Source organism: Abramis brama, assembly GCF_963993115.1.
Source record: "Abramis brama genome assembly, chromosome: 8".
NCBI classification, from domain to species: Eukaryota; Metazoa; Chordata; class Actinopteri; order Cypriniformes; family Leuciscidae; genus Abramis; species Abramis brama.
Window position 1 is genome coordinate 35,675,427 of NC_139970.1, and position 24,922 is coordinate 35,700,348.

A 24,922-nucleotide genomic window follows, 5' to 3' on the forward strand; every position below is an offset into this window, starting at 1 on the left:
TTTTTTGCAGCGCTGGTGGAGACCCAGCGAGTTCAGTGCTGTTAGAGGTCCCTCGAGGGCTTCTCAGAACACATTCAGTGTAAAATAAACAGGATCGCATGTCAGTGTCCACTGTCCAGATAAAACATTTAAACATCCCGCTCCAGCAGACGCCTGCAGACAGATAATACCTGCTTTTACCTGTCAGTCAAACGTGTATTTAAAATAGTTTGTATTTAAACGCAGTAATTAAAATGAAGCAATAAGGTTGAAAAGCAAGTTTTAAAGAACATGGTTAGACATTAACAGACTTGAGGGCCTTGTTGCTTTGCGAAATATTAGGGACAAATTTTCTTTAAAACATTTTTATTAAGTAAAGTTGGCATTCTTCTGCTATTGTGCATTTTAGCATAAATGAAGCATTGACCAATCAGCATCCAGGACCAGAATAATCTGATTTATAATAAGTTTTAAATATTGATTTAAAAATTAATTGCCCATACATAAAAGCACAATCTAAAACACCTTGCAAATTTGGTTCACACATCTGACTGAAATAATAATTACTATATGATATAATTTAGAAATTTTGGGCTAAGCCTTTGTTTTGTTTTTTACGTCAGCTTCGATCTGTTTTGCACAGGTTATCTTGGGCACCATTAGTTGGACCTTCCATTTCGCAGGCCGCTGCCACCCGAGTCTGTAAGATAGGTGTTGTTCATTCATTTGGCATAGTTGGCCAAACCACTGTAACAAGCGATTTTGGATTACTTCGACTGTTGGTTGATTTTTGCACTTCGGTCTGATGGTGTTATTTCAAAACAGACCACTCGCACAGACTGGCACCTAGTATTCGCTGCAGGCACCGCATTTGAACATTTGGCCTGGTTTCAGACAGGGCTTAGATTGAGCCAGGATCAGGCCTTAGTTCATTAGGACATTTAAGTAGCTTTTTATAAACGTGCTTTAGAAAAAAAACATTACTGGTGTGCATCTTGAGACAAAACAATGGCACTGTCTTATTTTAAGATATGTCAGTGAAAGTTGCTTTCAGTTAAAACAGCTCAAATATGCATTTTAGCCTTGTCAGTGAAACTGAGAGTTTGATTTTTTTTAAGTCTGCTTTTCGGTCCCAAGCCCGGATGAGAAAGGAGGAGGGTTGGTCCCCTGCCGAGGGACTGTAAAAACCAGGTGGGTATACAGTGGATCGCAGACAAATTGTAAAATGAATAACTTACAGACTTGTACTGAAATTATTTATTATTATGTTATTTAATTGAACATATGATTCTATAGAAATACACACGTACATACTGTATATACACTACCAATCAAGAGTTTGGGGTTGGAGTTTTTTTATAGTCTCTTATGCTCACCAAGCCTGCATTTATTTGATCAAAAACACAGTAAAACATTGATACTGTGAAATATTATTACAATTTAAAAAAAAAGTTTTTTTTTTTTTTTTTCTATTTTAATATGCAATTTATCCCTGATGGCACAGCTGAATGCCATGAGTCTTCAGTGTCACATGATCCTTCACACATCATTCTAATATACTCATTCGCTGCTTAAGAAACATCTCAATGATGAAAACAGTTGTGCCTACATTTTCAAAATATTCAAGTTCAAAATAACATTTTATCTGAAATATAAATCTTTTGTAACATGCATTGTAAATATATTTACTGTCACTTTTGATCCATTTAATGCATCCTTGCGTAAAATCTTACTGATCCCTAAGTTTTTAATGGCAGTGTACAGAATATTAGATGAAAATGATTCATATGAAATAAAGAAATTACTAATGACACACTGACAAAAAAAACATTAAAAATAAAATAAAAAACACTTGATTTTCTTATTCTTGTGCCCTCTTCATCACCCAGTAATAGTAGAGTATCAGTCTCTGGCTTGTTGTTCCTGTAACACTGCATGTGTTTGTTGGTCTGACTTCGACATACACTCTCTCAGGCTGCTGAGCATATTTGCAAACCGGAAAAGGACAGCGGAAACAAAAGAGATGGCCTTTGACTAAAACCACAAGTCCCTGAAAAAAAGGGCTGCCTCGTTCTATGAGACCACACATCTATTCTCAGTATACAAGATCGAAAGATTCACACAAGCAACAATATAAACACCACACAACAAGTGTGAAAATGAGGAGGAAAGGAACAGACAGCAACAGGTTCATATGACAGTATTTAATGCAGAAAAGCCCATGCTTTAAAAAACAAACTAGAACGACAAACTTTCCTTAAAGATGCCAAGGTTACAAAAGTCAACCTTAGAAACAGTAAACCTTGGTCTTACTTATAAGATTTCTATCTTTAAAAATAAAAAAATATATATTTATATATATATATATATATTTATTTGGATATTTGACTTTGTCAAATAGTGCTAAACAATTCAATATTAATTCAAATCTCTCCTACAGTTCCATACAAATTGCCTTATAATAAGATTTTTGACAACACTGTACCTGAGAAAACCCCAAAAAGTTAACCGACACACAGCAAAAGATAACCCCTTTTAACATTTTTACCAAAATATACTGTATATAATTCATACATACATTTATTCACTTGTATAAAAATACACTGCAAACCCTTGTCTTACTGTTTGTAAGGTCCACAGTGAATAAGAACAGTTAAAAAAAAAAAAAAAACACCTTTCTCTCACACACACAAAAAATAATATTTACACAGATGAGAAAATAGCAGTCCCATACACTTTAAGGTAAAAAGTGAAACCTGACTCTAGAGTGCCTTTCTTGTAAGTTCAAGTACTCTCCACTCCCATAAGTGTAGACTCATCATAAGAACACGTTTTGTTCATTTGCTCTTGTTCATTCAGTTGTAAACATAGTCTTACATCAATGTTTCCTTCACCTTGTTTCTTTTTTGAAACTAAACAAATACAATGTATAATACACAATAAGCTTTGATAACAATTCTAAAATGCCCTGGAATTGTGGAGCACATTCAATTTCATTCCTGCTTGTGACACCAATAAAAAAAAAAAAAAAAAAAAAAAAAGCATCTAAAATGCATAAAGATATTCATGCTTCACAAGAACAAATAAAATTCTTCAAAATGTTTCAGGATTTAAGAGGTGATATGTGTGCGCGTTTTGTCATTTTTTGGAGGTGTAAAAAAAGGCAAAGCTATTTTTTAAAGAACAATAAAATGTATTTCTATCCGTTGCCTTTTAAGTCTTTTTCCTCGTAACGTTTAAAGGGCATATTCACAGTTTTTGGGAGTTTTCCTCAAAGCAGAGAAGACAAAAGCAAAGCTTTAAAACAATAGGTACAACAAAGTCTGATAGTGATGTTGACAGTGTTCTTTTAGCACTGACATAAAAGTCCAACAAATATGCAAGGGAGGTTCTGAACAGTTGTACATGCTGAGACGTATGCGTTGATTGAAGCTGGATTTATGGTTGTGCTACAGAACGCTTCATGTAAATATTCAACAACAACGAAGAAAGAAAAAAAGAGTGTATGAAAGAAAGAGCAAGTAAAAAGGGAAGAGAAACAGGAAGGGAAAAAAAACGACTGTGAACATTATAAAAACAAATAGTCAAAATTTTCACGACTGATTTTAATGCCCTGAAAATAATGAGAAAAGGTCTCTGCATCAAGCATGGGAAAATTCTAAAGAGTTGGAGGGAGTGAAACATTGTTTGATTAATAAACCGCGTTTTATCTTGTAAAGCTCTCGTGCAGTCCGGGTTAGCGATGAAATCTCGACAGCAATCTTCTAGCATCAACAGAAGTTGTTGTTAGGTTTATAAGATCTACATTGTTCCAGTATCAGACAGATTTCTTTTGTCATTTGTAACTGCGCATAGGTTATCTATTTGTCTCTCTATGGTAAAATATATTAGCTGACTAGAGTCGAATGAAAAATGCATATGCCGCACATGTAGGTGCATATTAGAAAGCTCAATAACAAATACATTGGTCCATGTGTGGGCTCAAAAGACAACATTTGTGGACTGAAAATGAAAATCTAGACTCTTTACTGATCTAAAGAGTTTGTGCTGTAACACTGAAGACAGTCAGAGGAGATTTATTTAACAAGGCATTAATAATGAGGCATTCGGTCTGAAAGGCAGAGTGAAATTCACAGATTTCAATCAAAAATATGGCAACCCTGTTGGTAAAGCATGTTAATATAGCTGCAGACTTGTTCAAACTACTGCACTATGACTAGCTAAACTAAACAATGATCCTTGTTCCCTTTATCAATAGCATGGAAATAGCATATTTTTGGCCAAGGCCTCAAGCTAATAGTGCAAAAAACAGGTTTATCAAGGCATGTCGCAGTGCTGTTTTCAGCGAAGTGCATAAGAACGCAAGAGATGATAGTAAGTGTGCAACAGAAGCAAAACAGCACGGAACACTCATCTGTCCTTAGCATGTCAAAAATGTTTCAGCATCCCGTTAAAATCTACGAGACACGAGGGGATTGTCATCAACACTTCATTGTAATGTGTCCGAAAGACTGTGCCAACTACAGGACTGCTTTTGTGAAACTAGCATAGAACCGGCATGAGGAACAGGAAATTAGCACGAAAGCTTCAGCCCACACGCCGAACTTCATCAAAATGGAGCGAGTGATGAGAAAAGACGCTAAAAAGATACAAACCACTCTGTAAAAGGCAAAATCGTGCCGTTCAAAACATCAGCAAGGCACTAAGAAGCCACAGCAGCATGAAGCTATGAATTAGTCTTTTTTTTTTGTTTTTTTTTTACAAAACTAAACGGTTTAGTTCTCCAGTGGTCCTGTAATATTGATCGAGGTCCATGAAACAGGAATGACAGCATGCATCGAGGTAATAAAGATGACAAAAAAAAGAGAAAGAACTTCACAACTTTAGATAACACATAGCTGCTCTGCTGGAAGGTTCAGTACATACACAACAAAAAAAAAAATTTGGGAAAAGAAAGTCAAACAAAACATTCACAAAAAAAACTACTCATCCCCTCACCCAAAACAAAAATCTTCAAACAGCTCCAAAATGAAAACATTTCTATTGGACCCAAACCTTCATATATCTGCCGATTGGTGCTCACGTAATGCTTCGGCAGTAAACTCGTGCCATCTGCAGAAAATCGACTGCAAAAGTGCTAACGAAAGGTGTGTTCTCCACGAACAATGTGCGAGGAGAACTCGTAGCGATCTTTGCTGCGGTGGCCGCAGATGTTGCACTCCAGCGGGTCTCTGTAACCATGGCAACCCATGTGGATGGTGTACATGACGTGGTCCAGGAACAGAACGCGGCAGTGCTCGCACTGGAACACCCTCAGCTCCTGGCCCTCGCGGCTGAAGACGCGGATGCCATCCCTCGCGGCGACACGGCTGGCGTCGATCGCCCTGCCTTCCTCTGCCCGGCCAAACCCCGGGCTGGATCGCGACCTGTGCCCGGCAGCGCTGAGCTTGTCCCGAGGGCTGCTCCGTGCCGAATCGGCCGAATCCTGTCCACTGTTGCACGGCGACCCGTCTCGGGCCAACTGAGGATTCTTGGGCCTGACCAAGGAAATCGCGCCATTGGTTGGGTGCGGGAACTCTGGGTTTGGGTGGGGCATTGGAGGAGCCTCGCGACTGCTGGGCCTGTCCATGCGCGGGCCGAGCGGGTACACCGGATGAAATAGCGGGTTCACCATTGGTACCACCTCGGCCATGGAGAGGGATGGGTGATGGACCACAGGCCTTAAGGAGTCAGAGCCCAGGTAGTTGATGGCATTGCTAATGGCATGGTCCATCATTTGGGCCTGCATCAACTCCGCTTCCTTTTCATACTTCAGGCCCATCTCATAGTTCACTTCAGGGTACGAATAGCGAACCATTTTCTCACCTTAATAGACAATGCAATAAAAGATGCATTAACAATAGCCTCAAAGTACTTTCCATTATGATCCAAAAATATGCTAATCTTGCAATTTGCTGTAAAAGATGCATTCAAGAATTTGCTACAATGTTTTCATTGCATTAATGATGGAAAGTCCCATTTGGAGACTGAAGTGAGAAAATTTAACCCCTGTATAATATGGATGCGGTAAACTGCACTGGTGTAGTCAGTAAAAGCAATGGCAAAGCTACAGGTGTGCAAAAACCACATAATGAAAAAAAAAAAAAACTCCCACTCAAACCTTTTTTCTCTCGCTCTTTCACTTTAATACTTAGTTTGATTTCCGCATATATTGTCAATAGGCAAGTAATGAGTTTCCTTTCAAATAATATTTTATATTTTATCTCCCTTAAGAGATCTTGCATTACAATTTAATTGTATTTATGTCTATATATTTTTAAAGTGAGTTCTGCTCTCTGTTCCTTCATGTGGAAACTCAGCATTCACTAAGCAGTTGCATGTGGTATTTCAGCTCAAAAAGCGTATTACTCACTAACCACCCGCAATCCAGTTTAACCAGGCGCTAAATGCTCTGAAATAGCACTGTGCTGTATTTAAATAAGTAACTGTCTTTATTTGTGTGCACCTTTTGAAATTAGACATTATGGCTTGTGCCTTATCCACCCAGCTCTATTTGCTGTTGCTTCTACAGAAAGTAGGAGGTACTCATTTCTATTATTAAAAAGAGATTTTTGTGTTCATTTGTAATGATTATGGTAGAAATAATTAATGAAATGATGATTAAATGATGGGAAAGTTCTTATCAGGTATATATATCTTGAACTGAACATCTAGGCACAGGAACAGTTTCTTCCCACAGGCCATTTCCCTTCTGAACAGTTAACATACCTCCCAAGGCATATGCCTGTAAGTGCAATACTCCCACTGTTTGGTGCAATATCTTCTAAACTCAGGTAATATTTATATTTATTCATACTATTCAAAATACTGTAAATATGTTCATAATCTGAAAATGTTTATTCTGACTAAACCCAACTGTGACCTTATACTTTTTTCATATTTTTATATTTATATTTTTATTCTTAGAATTTGCATTACTATGTTTCTTGTTGTATTTGTATATGCTCACAGAAAAATTCCTTGTGTGTGCAAGCATACTTGGCAATAAAGCTCTTTCTGATTCTGATTCTGACCTGCGTCCTAGACAAGCTCACTTTCAATAAGACTGAAAACATATATTTGGCAGTGTATGCACCAGTACCTGACTTAAAACAGAGCAGACAGAATTTGCATTTTGCAACAGGGACTGTATTTGTGAGGTTGAAAATGTTTATTCCGCCATGTGACCTGCCTTACATTCATTAGCACCACTAGAACTTTGAAGATCAGTGTGTTGCATACTGTAGATTCAACCACATTTACTGCTGAGGTGACACTTACCCACAAACTTCTGTGGCGTGGTGCTCTTCCGTTTACCCACATTCCCCAGTCTTTCAATTACAGGAGGCCGGTCAAAAGCCGCCATACCAACGGACTCCAGCGACCTCTGCTCCTTTGAAATCTCCCCTGGGAAAATGATAAAATGATTCAGCACATCAACCAAGTTGGTCCATAATACATGAAGAAAACTATTCATTAGCATTTCTATTAATCTCAGAGTTATGCACCCAGGTTGTTTTGAGCCAATAACCTGGGTCCTCATTTATAAAGACGTGATCATAAATGTGAATGAACTACAGTTACCGAAATGATTCTATAAACGATTTATAAAACTTTTCCTAAATGCATCTCTCTTTATAAATTGCGGTTTATCTACGGAATGCACACAAATAACACTTCATGGTTTAGAAGAAGTATGCCACTCATTATCAATGGCAAGGAAATACAAGTAAACATATGCGCAATAGGCATGGCCTGGTTTCTGTACAACGTCTGTGTGTAGGCATATATTATTATTTTCAGGAAAGCATTAATATATATAAATTAATTTAAGTGATTTAATTAGTAAAAGGTAGTTTAAATGTTGCTCTTTTGTGCATTAAATTATATTTATGCTTACTGTGATTGCTTATTTATTTCCATAAACGTTGAATTAATTCAATTACTGGTATATGTAACATTGAAAAAGTTAAATAGTATTGAAAAAGCTCCTGATTTGTTCCTCACTTTGATGGAGGATAAAATCCATGGTATTTAGAATCAAATCCGATCGCACGTAAATGAGGCCCTTGAACTGTAAATGCCATGTAACTCATTTATCTGGACAAACACAACAATGATGTCAAGACAACACTGATTTTAGCTAGAATGATAATGTTCCAAAGGCTTGTAGTTTGGACATCTACCAGCAGGGGTTAGCCATGCTAACCAGCAAAACCGTGTACCCTTGGTGTCAATAAAATGTACCCCACAAATGTTTAGTGTAGCAAATCTATGTTAGTGATTGCTATTGTTTTGTTTCCATGAAACATACCAGCTCATGGAACACCGTTGTGTCATCCAACACCAAAACGATTTCACAATAAGTCACTAACCCTTCATCACTGATGTGGAAAACCGTCATCTTACAATCTCAATGAAGTCATGAGCCACTCACCTGGATATGGGCCAGGATTGGAGGCGGAGTCCATTCCGACGCTCTGCAAGTAATTATGACACCGTTCTTTGTGCTCCTCCAATGACGTGCGCTGCTTGTAGCTCCGCCCACAGTAGTTGCACTTGTGTGGTTTGCCCACTAAAATACATCAAAGAGTAGTAAAATAAGTATTAAGACGTAAAATAACTCATTCAGACCGCTCACACAACTGAGTTTCAGTCTCCAACTGAGTAAGCGAGAAAGTGGGCAAAATCAGATTTCGTGATGATGCAACCACTACAACGCGGTAAGGGGGTTTGCTCCAGAAAAGGCTAGAATTACGTACTATAGTGGTTATATTTGATGTAAGTTTATCGTCATCGATCTGTAATTGGCGCCACGAGTGATGACTTGGAAAGTCTCACAAGTTTAAACAATAAACAGAAACCGAGTGAGTGTTTCTCCTCAGCCGGATAAGGTGTGAAGTGATTCACAGTCAGTTCCACTAAGATTAGGTCAGTGCAAGGGCGATAATGCGGGACAAAACCTCCCAAAAGATGTAATAGAAACAAGCATCTTGTCCTTCCGTCGTGGGCAGAGAAGAGTAGGAGGAGGACGATGCTTAGCCTCCAGAAACAGATGTGAGTTTTCCAGTAGCTAAGGGAACAATTCGTTCATTGATTCATTCCGAGTTTCATTCATCAATTGGTTGAGTCATTCATTTATCTGTCATGTTTTTTCTCATTCACTCATCGGTATCAATTCGGAACATAGCCCACCATTATGTTTGCGCTGTTCTGTTATGTCAGCTAAAAACATAATTAAATTTGAGACAGGGGCTGCTGTCAGCACTGTGGTCAATCCTTGGTATAAGGGACTTTCAGAATTATTCATAAAGTGTGCGGCAGTGAAACAAAACAGCCTAGCGAATTGAGTCATACTGTATGAACTCAGTTAACCAGTCTCTTACTGCACGTGAGAAAATAATGATAATTCACACCTGTTACTAGCAAGCCTGTGGGATTACCTGTAAGTGTGCCAATTGTAAAAATACCCCCTACACTTTTCGGTAACCCTCTTCAAAGCACCATAGTGCTTTCCGTCTGAAGCAAACAGTGAAAGTGAGACAGCTACTGACTGAGACACTGTGAGGTGACCTTTCACATGTAGAACGCATGTCAAACAACGGAGGCCCTGTCACTTCTGTGGGAAAGGATGGATTATACTTTATATTGATTAATATAAAATAATATGATTATGTGAACTGTCACATCATGTCAGTTGTGAAGATTTACTAAAGTTGTTTATTATTATTATATTTAAATAGTCTTTCATGAACTTGGTCTTACTCTGTAAAGGTCAGGTAATCAAGGGATCTAGTGCAGACTCTTACACGTTAATAGTTTTGTGGTCTTTATATGTCAGTGGGTGACTGTATTGGAAACAGTTTCACCTGATGAGAGAGCTCTGAAAGTGACATTTTTTGTCACAGTTTCAATATTTCTAATAAATGGGTGTGTGCATGACAGCACATTAGAAATGGTTTGCGCAGACATTTAAGAGGATACAGTGCATCCACACAGACAAATATAGCCTATAAATGGAAAAACAGAACTGAACTGTTTGGTTCAATGAACTGTCAAAACACCTGCAAGCTGCAAAGTCTGGAACAGGCAATCATGCTAATATGCGATGGAGACAAAAACGCAAACTGTTACGGGGCAAAAGAAATGCAATGGTTTTATCGATTAATACCAGCCATTCAAAACCCTATGAGTTCCTGTAGCAGAGTTTGGATGATTTAGAAAAAATCCCTGTCTAAGCACTTATTCAAATGCAAATTCATGCACATAGTGATGCATTAAAGCCCTCTAAACCGCATCCATTCGGGTTGAAAACAGGAAACAGTGAGATGAGGATGACATTTCATTTCAAGTAAATGCCTATCAATTGTAGAGCATCAGCAAAAGTGCTCAACTTACTCAACTGGTAGTTAAGCACTCACCCGGCTCAAAGCATCCTTTCCCTGAATCAAGCGTTAGCCCCTCACCTCACGTTTCTTATTTTACTAAGCTGCCAAAGATAGCCAAAGCAACCCAAAGAAAAGTCACCAACATTATGAATCACGCCTAAAACTGTGGTACAATATATGCTGTTTCAGTTTCATCTTTTAGAGAATGTCTGTGGTCTCTGAGCATGCATATGGATTTCAGCGAGAGCCGTTTGTCAACGACTGGATAGCAAACGTGTTTGAATGTTTTAACTCCCTCTCAACGTAACTTTCCTGGGCTGTTTGCCACCAATCCTCCTGTTGCCAAGGGCCAAAAGAGGATGAGTCCTTTCATGTGGCGCTCATTGCACAAGAAGTCATCAAACCTGCTGAGTTCCTCGCATTCTGCTCCAGTTGAAGTGGCTGCCGGGAAGGCGGACGGGACACCAAGGAGTGGGAAAGGACTTGTGGCAAAAAGGGCGAGACCAGCCCAGGTGACATTGCTGCTTAAGTACTCAAATTACTCATTAAAACGTCTCTAGCAACAACTACACTTCTCACAGTGTGACACCTCCTTAATAATGCCTATAGAAATGGATATGCAAATTATTTAATGACTCTCATCGGCCACAAACGTTTATACGCTGAGCTAGTTGGGTGCGTAGGCTTTGGTGGTAAAAGTTTTCGCACTGACATTTGATATCAATATGATAGACCACAACACACAGACACACACACCACATATTTTGCATAGTTTGTTGATTAAATGATGGAGAATCTATACTACTAGTATGGATACACCAACTCCTACTGTCTCATGACCATTCATGACATTTTTGAAGAATAGTATAATCATCAAAACTGTGAAATAAGACAAATGGAAGTACTTAGTGACCAAAAAAATGGTAAAAAAATAATAATAATAACAACATAAAATAAAATAAAAACTGGTAGCCTATTTTAGCTCCTTCAAAGTTGCTATCATTTGTCTAGATTACAGAACACAAAATGCCAACCATCTCTTTTTCCATAGAAATGTAAGCTTTGAAAAGAAATTCAAGCATAGACAATTTACACTAGCGTTTAAAATTTTGGGGTTGGCAAGATTTTTTTTAAAGAAATTAATACTTTTATTAATCAGGGACGCATTTAAGGATGCATTAAATTGATAAAAAGTGAAATTTATAATGATAAAAAAAAGTATTTTTTTCAACTATCTAATCATCAAACACTCCTAAAAAAGAATTACAAACAAAAATATTAAGCAACACAACTGTTTTTAACATTGCTAATAAGAAGAAATGTTTCTTGAGAAGCAAATCAGCATATTAGAATGATTTCTGAAGGATAATGTGACACCAAAGACTGGAGTAATGACTGCTGAAAATTCAGCTTTGCCATCACAAAAATAAAATTACATATAAAAATAGAAAACATATATTTCACAATTGTTTCGTTTTACTGCGTTTTTGATCAAATAAATGCAGCCTTGGTGAGACTCAAGAACAAAAGAAAAAAATCATAAAGACCCCAAACTCTTAAATGGTAGCGTATTTAATATAAAATTATATTGTTTTGAAGACTAAAATAGCTCTCCCACCACGACCATCAGCGTATATGTGAAACCAAAATGTAGCTATGTCTTTAAGAATTATTTCATAAATTCTGCCCACAAAAACAGGACACCACAGACATCAGCTGCCTGGCCTATAAAACTGCACTATCCCTGCGCTGTGATTAGAGCTGCAAAACAGGAAATGACAAAAGACGAAGAGAGGCAGAAAAACACGATGAGAGTGATAGGCCGCTCCTGCTCTCCCTGTGCATTTCAACAAGCCTGTCCCTGAGTGACAGCTTGTGAAGTCCCGAGCTGAGCGCTGATGGTATCGTATGACCCGGATCTTCAATGATGAGGACTAGACAACTGATGGTGGGCTGATATGAAAGTGGGTTAGAGTGTGATGCTTCACCAAAGCGACACTTCCCTTTGGTTGACAGAGAGCATTTCCTTTGGTGGAGCGCAAGACTTGCAGGCAAACACAACAGCAGGTCCTAGGTGGCCTAACCGCAGTGTTTGCTAGGCTGTCTGTACATGTCCCTCAGGACAGAAAAGATCTGCTCAGTTTTTCCAGAACATGTTAGCTGTGGCCAGAGAATAGCAAACATTTTTTAAGCTATGGCACACATTAATACCACACTACCGCCCATACATGTGTCTTCTATATAGCATGTGCAGAGTTGTGGTGGTCTGACCTGAGTGTGTGCGCAGATGTCCAGTCAGGGCGTCACGACGTCGACAAGCGTAGCTGCAGAACGGGCATTTGAAGGGCTTCTCTCCCGTGTGGAGTTTGATGTGCCTCAGCAGGTTGCCCTTCTGAGTGAATGAAACCCCACACTGGTTACACTGGAATGGCCGTTCACCTGATGGACAGAGTCACGAACAAGAGACACATACTTATCACCGGTTTAGCTAATGTTAATAAACATAAATACTGCAGTGTTTTGGGTGCAGCAGTTTTTATATATACTGTTTACCACACAGCACATGCAGGGATTGTTTTTTCCACTCATGGTTGGCTGATATATTGAATATAAAAGCAACGCAACAAGCCGTTTGAATAGCAACTTTGATATAAATAGAAAAAATGGTGTAGGATTTGTAAAATATATTTGCCAGCGTATCAGTCTATATAAAGGACTCATTTGTGCCATAATCTGAAATGTTTGTGAAAGTCTCAGTGTGGCCTCACATTTTATATTATGTTGAGTACTTCATGTACACAACTGTCACAGCTTTAATTACGTAGCAGAGGAGGACTCTGGTGCTGAATGACAAAATAACTTTATAAAGTTCATACACTACAAAGTGCATACATTCTTATTTTATAAGTGCATAGTGTATAGCGTGTCATTAGGTACACAACTATAGTATCACGTAAATTATACCATGTGACCTCCATCATTGCCATTTTTGCCATTAATGAGCACTAAGGATTGTCTTCATCTCAAAAAATTCCTTTCACAGCTATGATAACTACGCTAAGCCTCTTTGATAGAATTTGTTGATTGGGAACCCAATTATGTTGAATTAATTGGATTAGTCATACATCAGATCGGCTGCGTGAGCACCTGCTCTAAATTTAGCCTGTGACTCTAAAACACATTTGATGGACAAACAGAAATTTAAATCATTAGTTTATTTAACCCCACGTTGAGCGTCAGGTTGCTGCCGTGGCTTGACAAGGTGAACGTTCTATCATTGTGGGCAGAGATGAAAACCTGGAAAAGTGAAATATGACCCTTTACTGCTAGCGTGTTGTCTGGCACTATCAGCGTCAGCCCAGGGCTTGGGAACAGGTTGTGGAGGATTCCTGGGATGCTTTCCCTGAGAATAACTCCTAGTCTTAACTATTGTCTTCTTATAGAGCAGCTACAAGCTCCACACCCTTTTAACACTGAAAAAAGGAAGAACGCATGAGTGACAAGCCTTGGTCACGAAAGTGTTTTGTTATTTTAATGGGAAGTCAGTGAAATGTTCTCTGTTGAAACTTACTTGAGATGTGTCACAATAAATTTAGGCAAATCATTTGCACTTTGAATTGCTGGATTATGATGCCTTGCATAAAATGGACATGATATAATTAAAATAAATGTTTTTTTTTGTTTGTTTGTTTTTCTAATTATATTATAAAGTACACATAGCCTAAATGTATCTTTTAAAATGTCTTATCTTTTAAACTTCCATTTTATTTAGGGTTACCACACTTAATTCTTTGACTTTTCCATAACCTTTTCTGTCATTTTTATGCAAATGTATGCTGACTTACAAGCAAGTTTTATTCTAGCTCAAGCTCGTTTTACTCAAGCCCTCACAAAGACCAATACCTAGCTGATGCAATTTTTAGACCAGAGCAAAACTAGAAGACATAGATTTCCTTTAGAAGGTTCCATGACTTCTCTATGAGGTTTTAAGATTTTCTAGACTATATCTTTAAAAATATATATATATATAAATGTATATATTTTTCCTGATATTTAGAAAGTTTTTTTTTTTTAAATCTTAATCGTATAATCTTAATATTTACCATTATATTTACCATTTGGCAGTCTTATTCCCGTGTCACTCTGCACTTCTGTTCCTGGCCCAGCATCTTGTAAGTTGTTTGGACTGTCAATCATGTGCTCCTCCAATCCAGAACCTTCCTCACCGCTGTGACCCGCCTCATCTGGACCACTGGGCCTTCTCTCCGTCTCTTCCTCAGTACCTTCCTCTTGTTTGATTGTGCGTGCTGTAAGAAAAAACTCAAGCTTTTAAACAAGTTTTCAAACAGAACAAAACACAAAAGCCAAACATCACCCACTGCACACTACAGTAGTTTCCATACACATGATCAAGCACTAACGTGTGAGTTAAGACTGTGACTGAGACTCTTTTGAAGTCACTCGTTACTATGACAGCACATTGACCAAGAAATCTGTTCTCCAACATGAAAACAGCATTGGGATGTCAACAAACAGGAAAAAAAAAAGGCAGAAGCAGCTGTAGTCTCTAGAGAAGGGAGGCAAACGGTGGGCAGGTGGAGTTCTACATGACTGACAGTGGGAGACAGAGAAGAGGAGGCGGGCCAGCGCTTTGGTCTGGACTGAGCGGGTCTCTCCATTATCTCGGCGCGCAGGCTGTCGAGCACCTCCAGGGAGGCCACCCCCACACACAGAGACACACAGAGCGTGACAAAAATAGACATGCAAAAGGACGTATAAACACAAAGAGACACGTAAACACGCGACAGCCCGGCCCGCAAGTTTTCCGTCTCAACCACGCACTCTCCAGGTTTCACGACAGATGGAAAAAGAGCAGGCAGCTCTCTATGCCATCCAGACAAACCTGTTTGTAATTTTACTGTGAGTTTAATCTCTGGGCGAGAGCTTGAGACTAAGCTTTGAGTCACCTCCGTCTTTCCCATCTGTACAGTATGAGTGTTGTCCCTTAGGCAAACCTCTCTGCTGTTTCGCTAGATTTGAGTCACAGTCTGAAAGTATGACTAAAATCTTTCTGATCCCCCTAAAAAAAAGCTCAGTAGTTCCTACTGTTTGCGGACTCTAAAACCAGTGCGATGTCACTCATAAACACTACTCGAATGGGACTAGTTTTCCCTGAGGAGGTAAATGTGTATTTCACAAACATACTTTGTGATTTTAATCTTATCGAAATTGTATTTTCTCCTCACGCAATCTTGGTAAAAATGTCTCAGGTTACGTATGTAACCCTGGTTCCCTGAAGAGCGAACGAGACGCTGCGTCGAGACGCGGTGGGAACGCCTCTGTGTGATTGCGTCATGAAACACGTATGAAATCAGTCCAATGGCGTGACGGAACGTCATGTGACGTTATCGACCAGGAAACTATAAAGCATACCTAGAACAAACAGTCACTAGCTTCTGAGCAAGTCGCTCACAGGCATCCAGGGAGTATGGCAGGTCGACGCAGCATCTCGTTCCCTCTTCAGGGAACCAGGGTTACATACGTAACCTGATACGTTCCCTTTCAAGGCGCAGTGGGAACACTATACCCACGATGCCATAGTAACAAGTGCCTGTCCGTGTGAAATCTCTGCGCACACTAAGACGAAAGCACCTGCACTCCTGGAGTGGAGCTGAGGTCAAGGTCATAAAACCTCACGTGTGCGGCTAGGCAACATCCCGCCACATCACAAATATACTGGAGGGAAACTCCTGACGATAATGTTTTAGAAGCAGCTATACTCCTAGTCTCTTGGTCTGAAACCTCACAGTACCATGAAGGAAACGTTACTAGAGGGTGTCTCCCCAAGGATACACCACTTCAAAGTACGTGGTAAGCAGCTAAGGCCGTCATGTACACCTTTTGTGTGGAGGAGGATAGACCTGCGGAGAAACGCTCCTGCAGGAACTCCAGCACTGCAACCACAGGGCAGATAAGTGGGTCCAGCTGGTGCTCTCCGCACCAAGAAGTGAACAATATCCACTTCAAGGTGTAGAGTTTCCTCGTGGAGGGAGCTCTGGAGTGGAGGATGGTCTCAACAACCTCAGTTGAGAGACCTGAACTTATGAGCTGGGCCCCCTCAGAGGCCAAGCCCAAAGTTTCCACAATTCTTGGCGGGGGTGAAGGATCAACCCGCTCGCCTGAGAGAAAAAGTCCCCCCCGAGCGTAATCTCCAGAGGAGAGCCGTCAAGGAGAGACTCTAGGTCCAAGAACCGTACTCGGGCCTGCCAAAACCGCCGAACTCTCTCCAGAACTCCCGGAAGCAAAGAGATCGGGGGAAATGTGTACAGAAGTGACCTCGGCCACGTCTGCACCATAGCGTCCAGCCCCAGAGGAGCTGGCTGACTGAGTGAGAACCACAGTGGGCAGTGTGTCGTCTCTTAAGATGCAAACAGGTCTACTTCCGCTCGACCAAAGTTTTTCATAGGAGCTCTGCCACCTCGGGGTGGAGTCTCCATTCCCCAGACCTCGGCCCCTGCCTCGACAGGATGTCTGCTCCCGGATTTAAAAACCCTGGGATGTAAATTGCCTTTAGAGAGAGTAAATTCCCTTGGGCCCAAAGGAGGATCTGGTGCCAGTTTGCGTAAGTGACGTGACCTCAGACCCCCCTGGTGGTTGATGTAAGAGCGGACAAGCACATGATGGCCCCTCAGGTCTGGTAGGAAGTGTTTGAGAGCTCGAAACACCACAATAATTTCTAGCCGATTTATGTGCTAAGAAAGTAGATGGTCCTGCCACAGACCTTGCGCCGAGCGACCACACATGATCGCCCCCCAACCTGTGAAAGAAGCATCTGTTGTCAGCATTACACAACGACAAGAAGCCCCCAACACTGGGCCTTGGGCGAGGAACCAAGGTTTCTTCCACATGACTAAGGCACGTAGGCATCGCGCATGACCTTGATCATGCGAAACAGATTTCCCCTCTGAGAAAACCCCTTGGTTCTGCGCCACCACTGCAAGGGCCTCATGTACAGGAGGCCAAAAGTTATTATGTTGGACGCAGCTGCCATGAGACCCACCAGTATATGAAACTGTTTCAGAGTGAGTGACTAGCCTAGTTTTACCTAGGCCGAAGGGAAGAACCCAATATTGGCACTAGGGATGGCGAAAACTAAAAAATTTCTTGACCGACCACCGAGCCTCATTAGCCGATTGAAACCGGTTAACCGATTAGTTGAAAATATACGCTATTTGAAATAACAGCCATTTCGAGCCGCGCCTGCAATTTCGCAACTCTGTTGCATCTCTCTGCCGCCCTTCCACTCACGTCACTTTTTTTAAATCCCCTACAGCGCGAAACATGAGTCCCGCAAACGCGGCTCCGAGGAGCTTGTATGTAATCTGAGGACAAATGGCTCCTTAGTTTCGAAATGGTTTGGGTACAAGGTGATCATGTTGAAAATAAAGGCGTTTGTCTAGCGTTAGAAGCTCATTTGAAACATTGCCGCGGCTCATTTAAGAAAATGACAGCTCCGAAGAGCTCACTTTAGTTTGAGGTAGTTCTAACAATAATAAAGAAAGATGATGATCATCATCACCTTATCTGTTACCACTGAAATCAAGCACTGTATCACACAAGTTGCAACTTACATCTGTGTCATTCTTTTTGGTGAAATGGTCCCACACTACTTTTCTTTGCACGCTTCATCCTGTCGTCTGCCCTGGCTCTAACCTCGAGTGTTTTAGCCTGTAGCTTTACTTTTCGCAAACCTTGTGAGCGCGCGAACCCAAACTCTGTGACCTCGCGCCAAATGTTTTTATTGGTGTATTAAGTACAAACAGGCGAGTTATGAAAAAATGAGTGTGAGGGATTTGTTCACTTCACAGAAAAAGATCTTGGAATGAGATGGCTAACTGTAGTAGCGTTTAGTCCACTGTCTATAATAGCCTAATTTAGAGATCACTTTTTTTTTTTTTAACCGACTACCGACAACTTTGATCGGTTAACGTTGATACGGTCAACCATCGGTCAAACGGTCATCGGTTAACATCCCTAACTGGCACACTTCGCCCCCGAAAGCTAACCTCAGGGACTTCCTGTAATGAGGATGGATGGCTACATGGAAGGACGCGTCCTTCAAATCTATCGTGACAAACCAGTCCTTGGACTGAATCTGTGACACAATCTGTTTGAATGTAAGCCTCCATCCTTCTTTGGAACAATGAAGTAACGGCTGTAAACCCCTGACTCCCTGCTGGGAGGAGGAACCCTTTCTATAGCCTCCATTCGCAGAAGAGTCTGTACTTCTTGCTCCAAAACCTACTAGACTAGAACTCGCTGGAGGGCACCGAAGGGAGGTGGAAACCATATAATGAGATGTTATCCAATTCCCCCGAGAATTCACCATTTATTTCCTCAGAATTAAATGACTCCTCAAAGATGAGTACATATTTAATTTTCTCAAAAATTAAATGCAGCCAAATATCAACCAGACAAGTAAACACGGTCTGGATGAAAAAGCTGAATAGTATATTAATACAGACATTTAACTCCTCAAAGATCAGATGAGTACATGTTTAACTTTCTCAAATTAAATGCAGCCAAATAGCAACCAGACAAGTAGAAACGGTCTAGGTGAATGGCTGAATATAGTGTATTAATATAGACTTCATATTATAATCTCAAACAATAAAAAATACATAATTAGTTTGCACACAATCATAAGAGAACGAGAGAAAGGGAAATTCCAGTCTGCTCTGTTCCCTGCGCATATTATACATTGCGGACCCATTATCTACACGTTGCCTCGGCAAACGTGAGATGAGCCACTAGATTATTATTGCAGATATGCAGACCCATAATCTACGTGCTGCCTCGGCAAACGCGAGATCTGAGCCACTAGATTCTTATTGCAAACCCGTAATCTACGTGCTGCCTCGGCAAACGCGAGATCCAAGCAACTAGACTCTTATGCAGTCCCGTAATCTACGCGCTGCCTCGGCACATGCAAGATCCGAGATCGAGTCACAGAATCGAGTCAATCTTTATTGACTTTCTTCCCTCGAGAAGAAAGTCAACAAGAGCAGAGCTAAAACTCTGGATAGTGCATATGTTACACTTCGGGAATTTATGAATGAACACTGTCAACCCCCTTTTACTAGAGCTGACCTTGCATGCTCTACTCCAAAACAAACAACACATGAATCGCGTGTGTCCCCACTCGTAATGAAGTGAGGGCAGGGACAAACACACTGTTCAAAGCTGTTTGCTCGCCATACTCCTGTCTAGATATTTTATGCTTGTGGACAAACAACAAAAAACAGAGACAGTTTCACACAGAGCGCTTGCTGAAGACACAGAAGCTAGTGACTGTTTGTTCCAGGTATGCTTTGCCTTGATAGGGAACTCTGAATCAAACTATCCACCGTTTCACCTATCTGCAATTCTCTAGGAACTTTGAAGACCTTTATTAGCTTGTTCAGGTGTGTCTGAATATATATATATATGAAACATTTATAATGTAAATAATTATAAAATATAAGAAATATACTACATTGTATATCTCTATATAGTGTATGTGTTTATACTGCATGAGTAAATATGTTCAATATATTTATACATATGCAGTACCATATCTTATCACATACATACATCTATATATTATAAAGTGTATTACTGAATATAAAATTACATAAATTATGATATATTAGTAAATATATTGTCACATCTTTCAATATATGAAAAGCGGCAATTCCTTATGTATTATTCAATCTATTTTATATATATATATATATATATATATATATATATATATATATACATACAATTTAATAATGGATAAAAATTGGCATTTAAAAGTGGTAAATAATAAAAAGGTAATTGAAATGGTTTTATTTGAAAACAGTAGGATTGCAGTAGGATGTTATTTCAGTACAGTCGTTTAGAAGATCCCCTCTAAATAGTGCTATACATACAGAAACACAGATTAGCATAAGTAAGTTACAGTTAAATTACATTCAAACATCTCTTTAAAAACGTCCCATTTTGATTAAGAGGCTGTTTACACATGGTGGCATGCAGGTTCGCAGAGCTTTTGAAAGTTAAGTGCTGTGTGGCAGTGCCACAAGATAACCCTCACTTCACTCGCTGGCATTTCCAACGAAGTATTACAGGCGTACTTGCTTAATATTGCACAAGAGATCTTCACTTTCAAAGAAACACTTATGACTCGCAAGAACAGTCGCGAGCTTCGGTGATTACAAAATTGTACCCAAAGAAAACAAGGTGCAATCCTGTCAACACATCACAGTCGAACGGCATTACCTCAATGTGTCGAGACGTACTACTGTATGTTTCTTCCTATTTCTCTGTCCATTCTGTCAATCATGACATCAGAAAACAGCTGCTTGCGGTTCTATAGCGATAACTATCTATACCGTACACGTTATGGAGTATCTATGATGGCTGCAGCTGAGTGAACTTGAAATGGTTGCCGGGACAACATACAGAATCCTGATCAAAGGAGATGAATGAGAACAAAACGCACTCAGTGCTGGGGATCCATACACCCGAGTCATCAACTAGGCACAGTACAAAAGCAGAGTAAACCAACATAGTCGGATGCATAAATGATGTGCCAGTCTAACTCCAAGGTCTCTTTCTCTTAAAATTTCACCTTTGCAAAATGTCTAACCCTTGAATATTAAATTATGGCTTGCACTGACGTCTCCTTTGAATAAGTTCTATACAGAATTATACAGTAGATACATTCTGTACTGTATGCATGTGCATCTGTGCATCACTCCATCTCTGCATACAAGCATGGGGTTAATTAAACTGTATATGTGTAGGTCAGACTTCTCTTTACACAGTAACATGTTTCTCAACATCCTGTGCAACATGACCAATAAATTATCTAGAAGAACAATCTCAATCTGGGATCATGGTCTGTGCCTCCATCCTTCGGCGGCGAACGCTTCCCTTTTCTCATGCACACTCATGCTGACAACTGACAAGCCCTCCATCGTAACCAGTAGTTGATTTTGAGGAAGGGAGATGTCACAGAGTGGGCCTATCCCGTCAGATCGTAGATAAAGCTGTAACTTCTTTTTTTTTTATACTGCGAGATAAAGGTCCTTCCTCTGTCCCTTGCGAGCTGATGCTCACTAATTTCTCCTTTTTCATATATTTTGCATTGGAAAGTGAGAGACTGTATTTCATTTTCTCATGTTAAAGGGATAGTTCACCCAAAAATAACAATTCTATCATCATTTACTCACCCTTGTTTCAAGCTTTAAAACTCTTTCAAGCTTAGAAAAGGAAACAAAGCATAGTAAAATATTGTAAAATATTGTAAAATTAGTAATACTGTAAATGCGATGCATGTGCTAATGTTCTGAAGCCATGTGAGAGCTTCCTCTCCAGTAAGATTTTAATGTGACAACTGTTGCTGCTGCAATGTAATCATTTAGTCAGTGAGTTGATTCAAATGAAAAAAATCATTTAAAACAAGTTTTAAGAACCAAATCAAGAGATTAATTTAAAAATCTGACTCAAAGAATGACTTGTGAACCAGACATTGCTACTTCTACCCAAGCTCTCATTGGCGCATTTGTGAGAGATGTTTTCATTGAATAGTGACTGAAATTGTGTTCTTTTCATCATATAAGGATACTATATAATTTTGGAAGGATTTATATACCAATTCAAAATCCAAATCCAAATCCAAAAAAGGGGGAAAAAACAACACACTGTGTTATCTGCTCCCATAAAACTTTTACATAACACTAAATTACATCGTTTTGACCAATCAAGGTCTTTGTCAGGCCTTAAGACTTTAGATACAGTCATATGAACCACATTTATGACAATTTGATGGTGCTTTTGCATCCTTTTTGAAGCTTGAAATCTCTAGTTATGAAAAAGACTGACCAGCACATTATTTGGTTACACTTTATTTTGATAGTATAATTTAGACATCATCCTTTTGGAACAAAATATATATGGTAATATACTGCAAAATATAATGATATATATTACATAATACATTTCCATATATGGGAAACTAGTGATTATATTTTTCAATATACTGCAATATATGCATTGAACATGTATGGCTGTATAGTTACATATATAGTATTTAGAAATTAAGACAAAAATAGCATTACATGCAATATTCATAAAGTTTTATCCTTTATTGTGTACATATATTGCACATCCATGTTCCCCTATAAATGTGAATGTTTGTACACACACACACACACACACACACACACACACACACACACACACACACACACACAGAGAGAATGACTAACACATGCATATAGTTTCCAGCATGCAGCATGCTGAGTTTTTGGGGTTACCATTATGCTGAAGAGTAGAGCCTGTGGTTAGACTGACGATTGGCCGAGCACCATTAAGACTATATGTTACTATACTTAAAAAAGTAATGGCTGTGCACTCCTCAGCACAGTGATAGTCCATTTTCTAAATATTTTAGTACATACAAGTGTGCTTGTGCTTGTCAACTAGCTTGAACATATGAAACATTTATAATGTTTATACTGCATGAGTAAATATATGTTCAATATATTTATACATATGCAGTACCATATCTTATCACATGTACATCTATATATTATAAAGTGTATTACTGAATATAAAATTACATAAATTATGATATATTAGTAAACAGTGCTTAATTTGTAAAGTGGGAGGTCCCGGAGCGCAGAAGGGGGGTGGATCCGGCGACTCAAAACGGGGGTTGGAGGTATAACGGAACAAAAAAAATTACACTGCCTACATAGCTTCTCTGCAGGGGCACCGCCAGAGAATTTTTAACGCATGTGCTGAGGGGGTGCTAGATCATTGACAGGGGGAGGTGCGCAAAACTTGGCCACTAAATATTTAATATTCAGTTATGTTAATGATCACAATTAAAGTTTTAATTTTATTAAATTGAACAAGCGCAACATTCAGCATCCAATCAAATATTCTAAAAGATGTAGGCTATTATTAATAATAATGTTATTTCAACATAATATCTCGTTATTTCGAAATAATATGTGTGTGTGCAACAAGCAAGATGTGCATTTGTAAATCCGGTGACGCGTGCATTTATTTTTATTAATAAACTAGTGTTTTCTGACAGTGTCGACTGCAAAGATGAAGTTGACGATCGCATTGCCATCTCCGTAGTGAACGCGCCTATAGAGAGAAATGCACATAATGGATTACATAATCAGAGAGTGGCCTTTTTCTTTTTTCGTTTTGAATTATTTCGTTTAAAGACATTTCAAGATTTGTGTATTTGATGTATTTCTCATGTCTGTGTGAGGCATACACTGAGATTCGTTAAGTTAGGATGAGATGCGCTCCAGTTAACGTGCAATGCAAGTGACCCCGTGGGCGCCTCCATAATTGTCTGTTATATTTGCTTCTTATTCATTAAATCCAGGCAAATGGTTAATGAAAAATTGATTAAAATTAAGATACAATTTATACAAAACGAAATTCAGTTTAAAGAAAGGTTTTCTACAAAACAAAACTTAATGAAGTGGTCAAAATCATGTCTGACCCGCTACATGTCTCTCGGTATATTGCGCATCCTGTCTTACTCGTGCTGTTCACTTTTCATAAATCAACATTAAAAAAACAAAAAAAAAAATAATAACAAATATGAAACTAAATGCGCTTTTTTAATGGCTACAACAGTAGTAGGCCTACAGACTCTCTATTTGTACAAATTGCTGCACATTCATTTAATTCTGAATTTTGCACACACAAGTTGAAAGGCATTTGTTCAAATCAAGTTCACAGATAATTGTGCGTGCATTTATTAATCATTATGATACTAAAATCATATAAGTAGGCTATGCTATGTACAAAAAATCAGATGAGCCCAGAATATGAACGCAATTACACGTTAAGCATTTTCCTCCCATAGAAAACCAAAGACTGCTTAATGCAGATTAGAATGTCCCCTTATTATGTCGAAATTACGAGATATTATGTCGATACTACTGCGGTGTCCACCGTGGTCTCCACATTCTTGATAAGCGGAAACGTTTTTTGCTTGTTTGGGATCTGACTGGCCAGCGTATTTGAAAAAGTTAAGCAAACTTTGCTGTCTTTTTGCCTTTTTTCCCCTGAGTGAAACGATCGAGGCTAACAGCAATCTCAACTAGTAGCCTACAACAACAAGCGCGCAAGTCATGTGTCATAAACATTGAACTATACACAAACAATAATTTTATTTTTTCATTTAGGCAATTAATTTTCCATAGTGACACAGGAGGTGCCGGATCCAATAAAAAAGGTTCCGGATCCAATGTCAGAGGTGACGGAACATGTTCCGGCGTGTTCCGGCTCAAATTAAGCCCTGTTAGTAAATATATTGTCACATATTTTTCAATATATGAAAAGCAGCAATTCCTTATGTATTATTCAATCTATTTTATTTGGCCTAATTAACACAATATATTATTCTGTATATTTTCAAATATACCATTAGATCATTTAATACATTGATC

General features: G+C 39.1%; 1 protein-coding gene across 6 annotated transcripts in view; it reads right to left on the reverse strand.

Moving 5' to 3' along the window:
* Positions 1-2,168: 2,168 nt before the first annotated feature.
* Positions 2,169-24,922, reverse strand: part of ikzf2 (IKAROS family zinc finger 2) — a 33,367-nt gene continuing 10,613 nt past the window's right edge. For 3 of the 6 annotated variants that reach the window (XM_084123177.1, XM_084123176.1, XM_084123175.1), the window contains 5 exons: positions 14,510-14,713; positions 12,678-12,845; positions 8,456-8,593; positions 7,300-7,425; positions 2,169-5,844 (listed from right to left, as the gene is read on the reverse strand). In XM_084123177.1, the coding sequence (XP_083979303.1) occupies positions 5,117-5,844; positions 7,300-7,425; positions 8,456-8,593; positions 12,678-12,845; positions 14,510-14,713 (1,364 nt within the window). In that variant the 3' untranslated portion in view covers positions 2,169-5,116. The remainder of the gene's footprint in view (positions 5,845-7,299; positions 7,426-8,455; positions 8,594-12,677; positions 12,846-14,509; positions 14,714-24,922) is intronic. The other 3 variants (XM_084123180.1, XM_084123179.1, XM_084123178.1) reach the window with 1 other exon arrangement.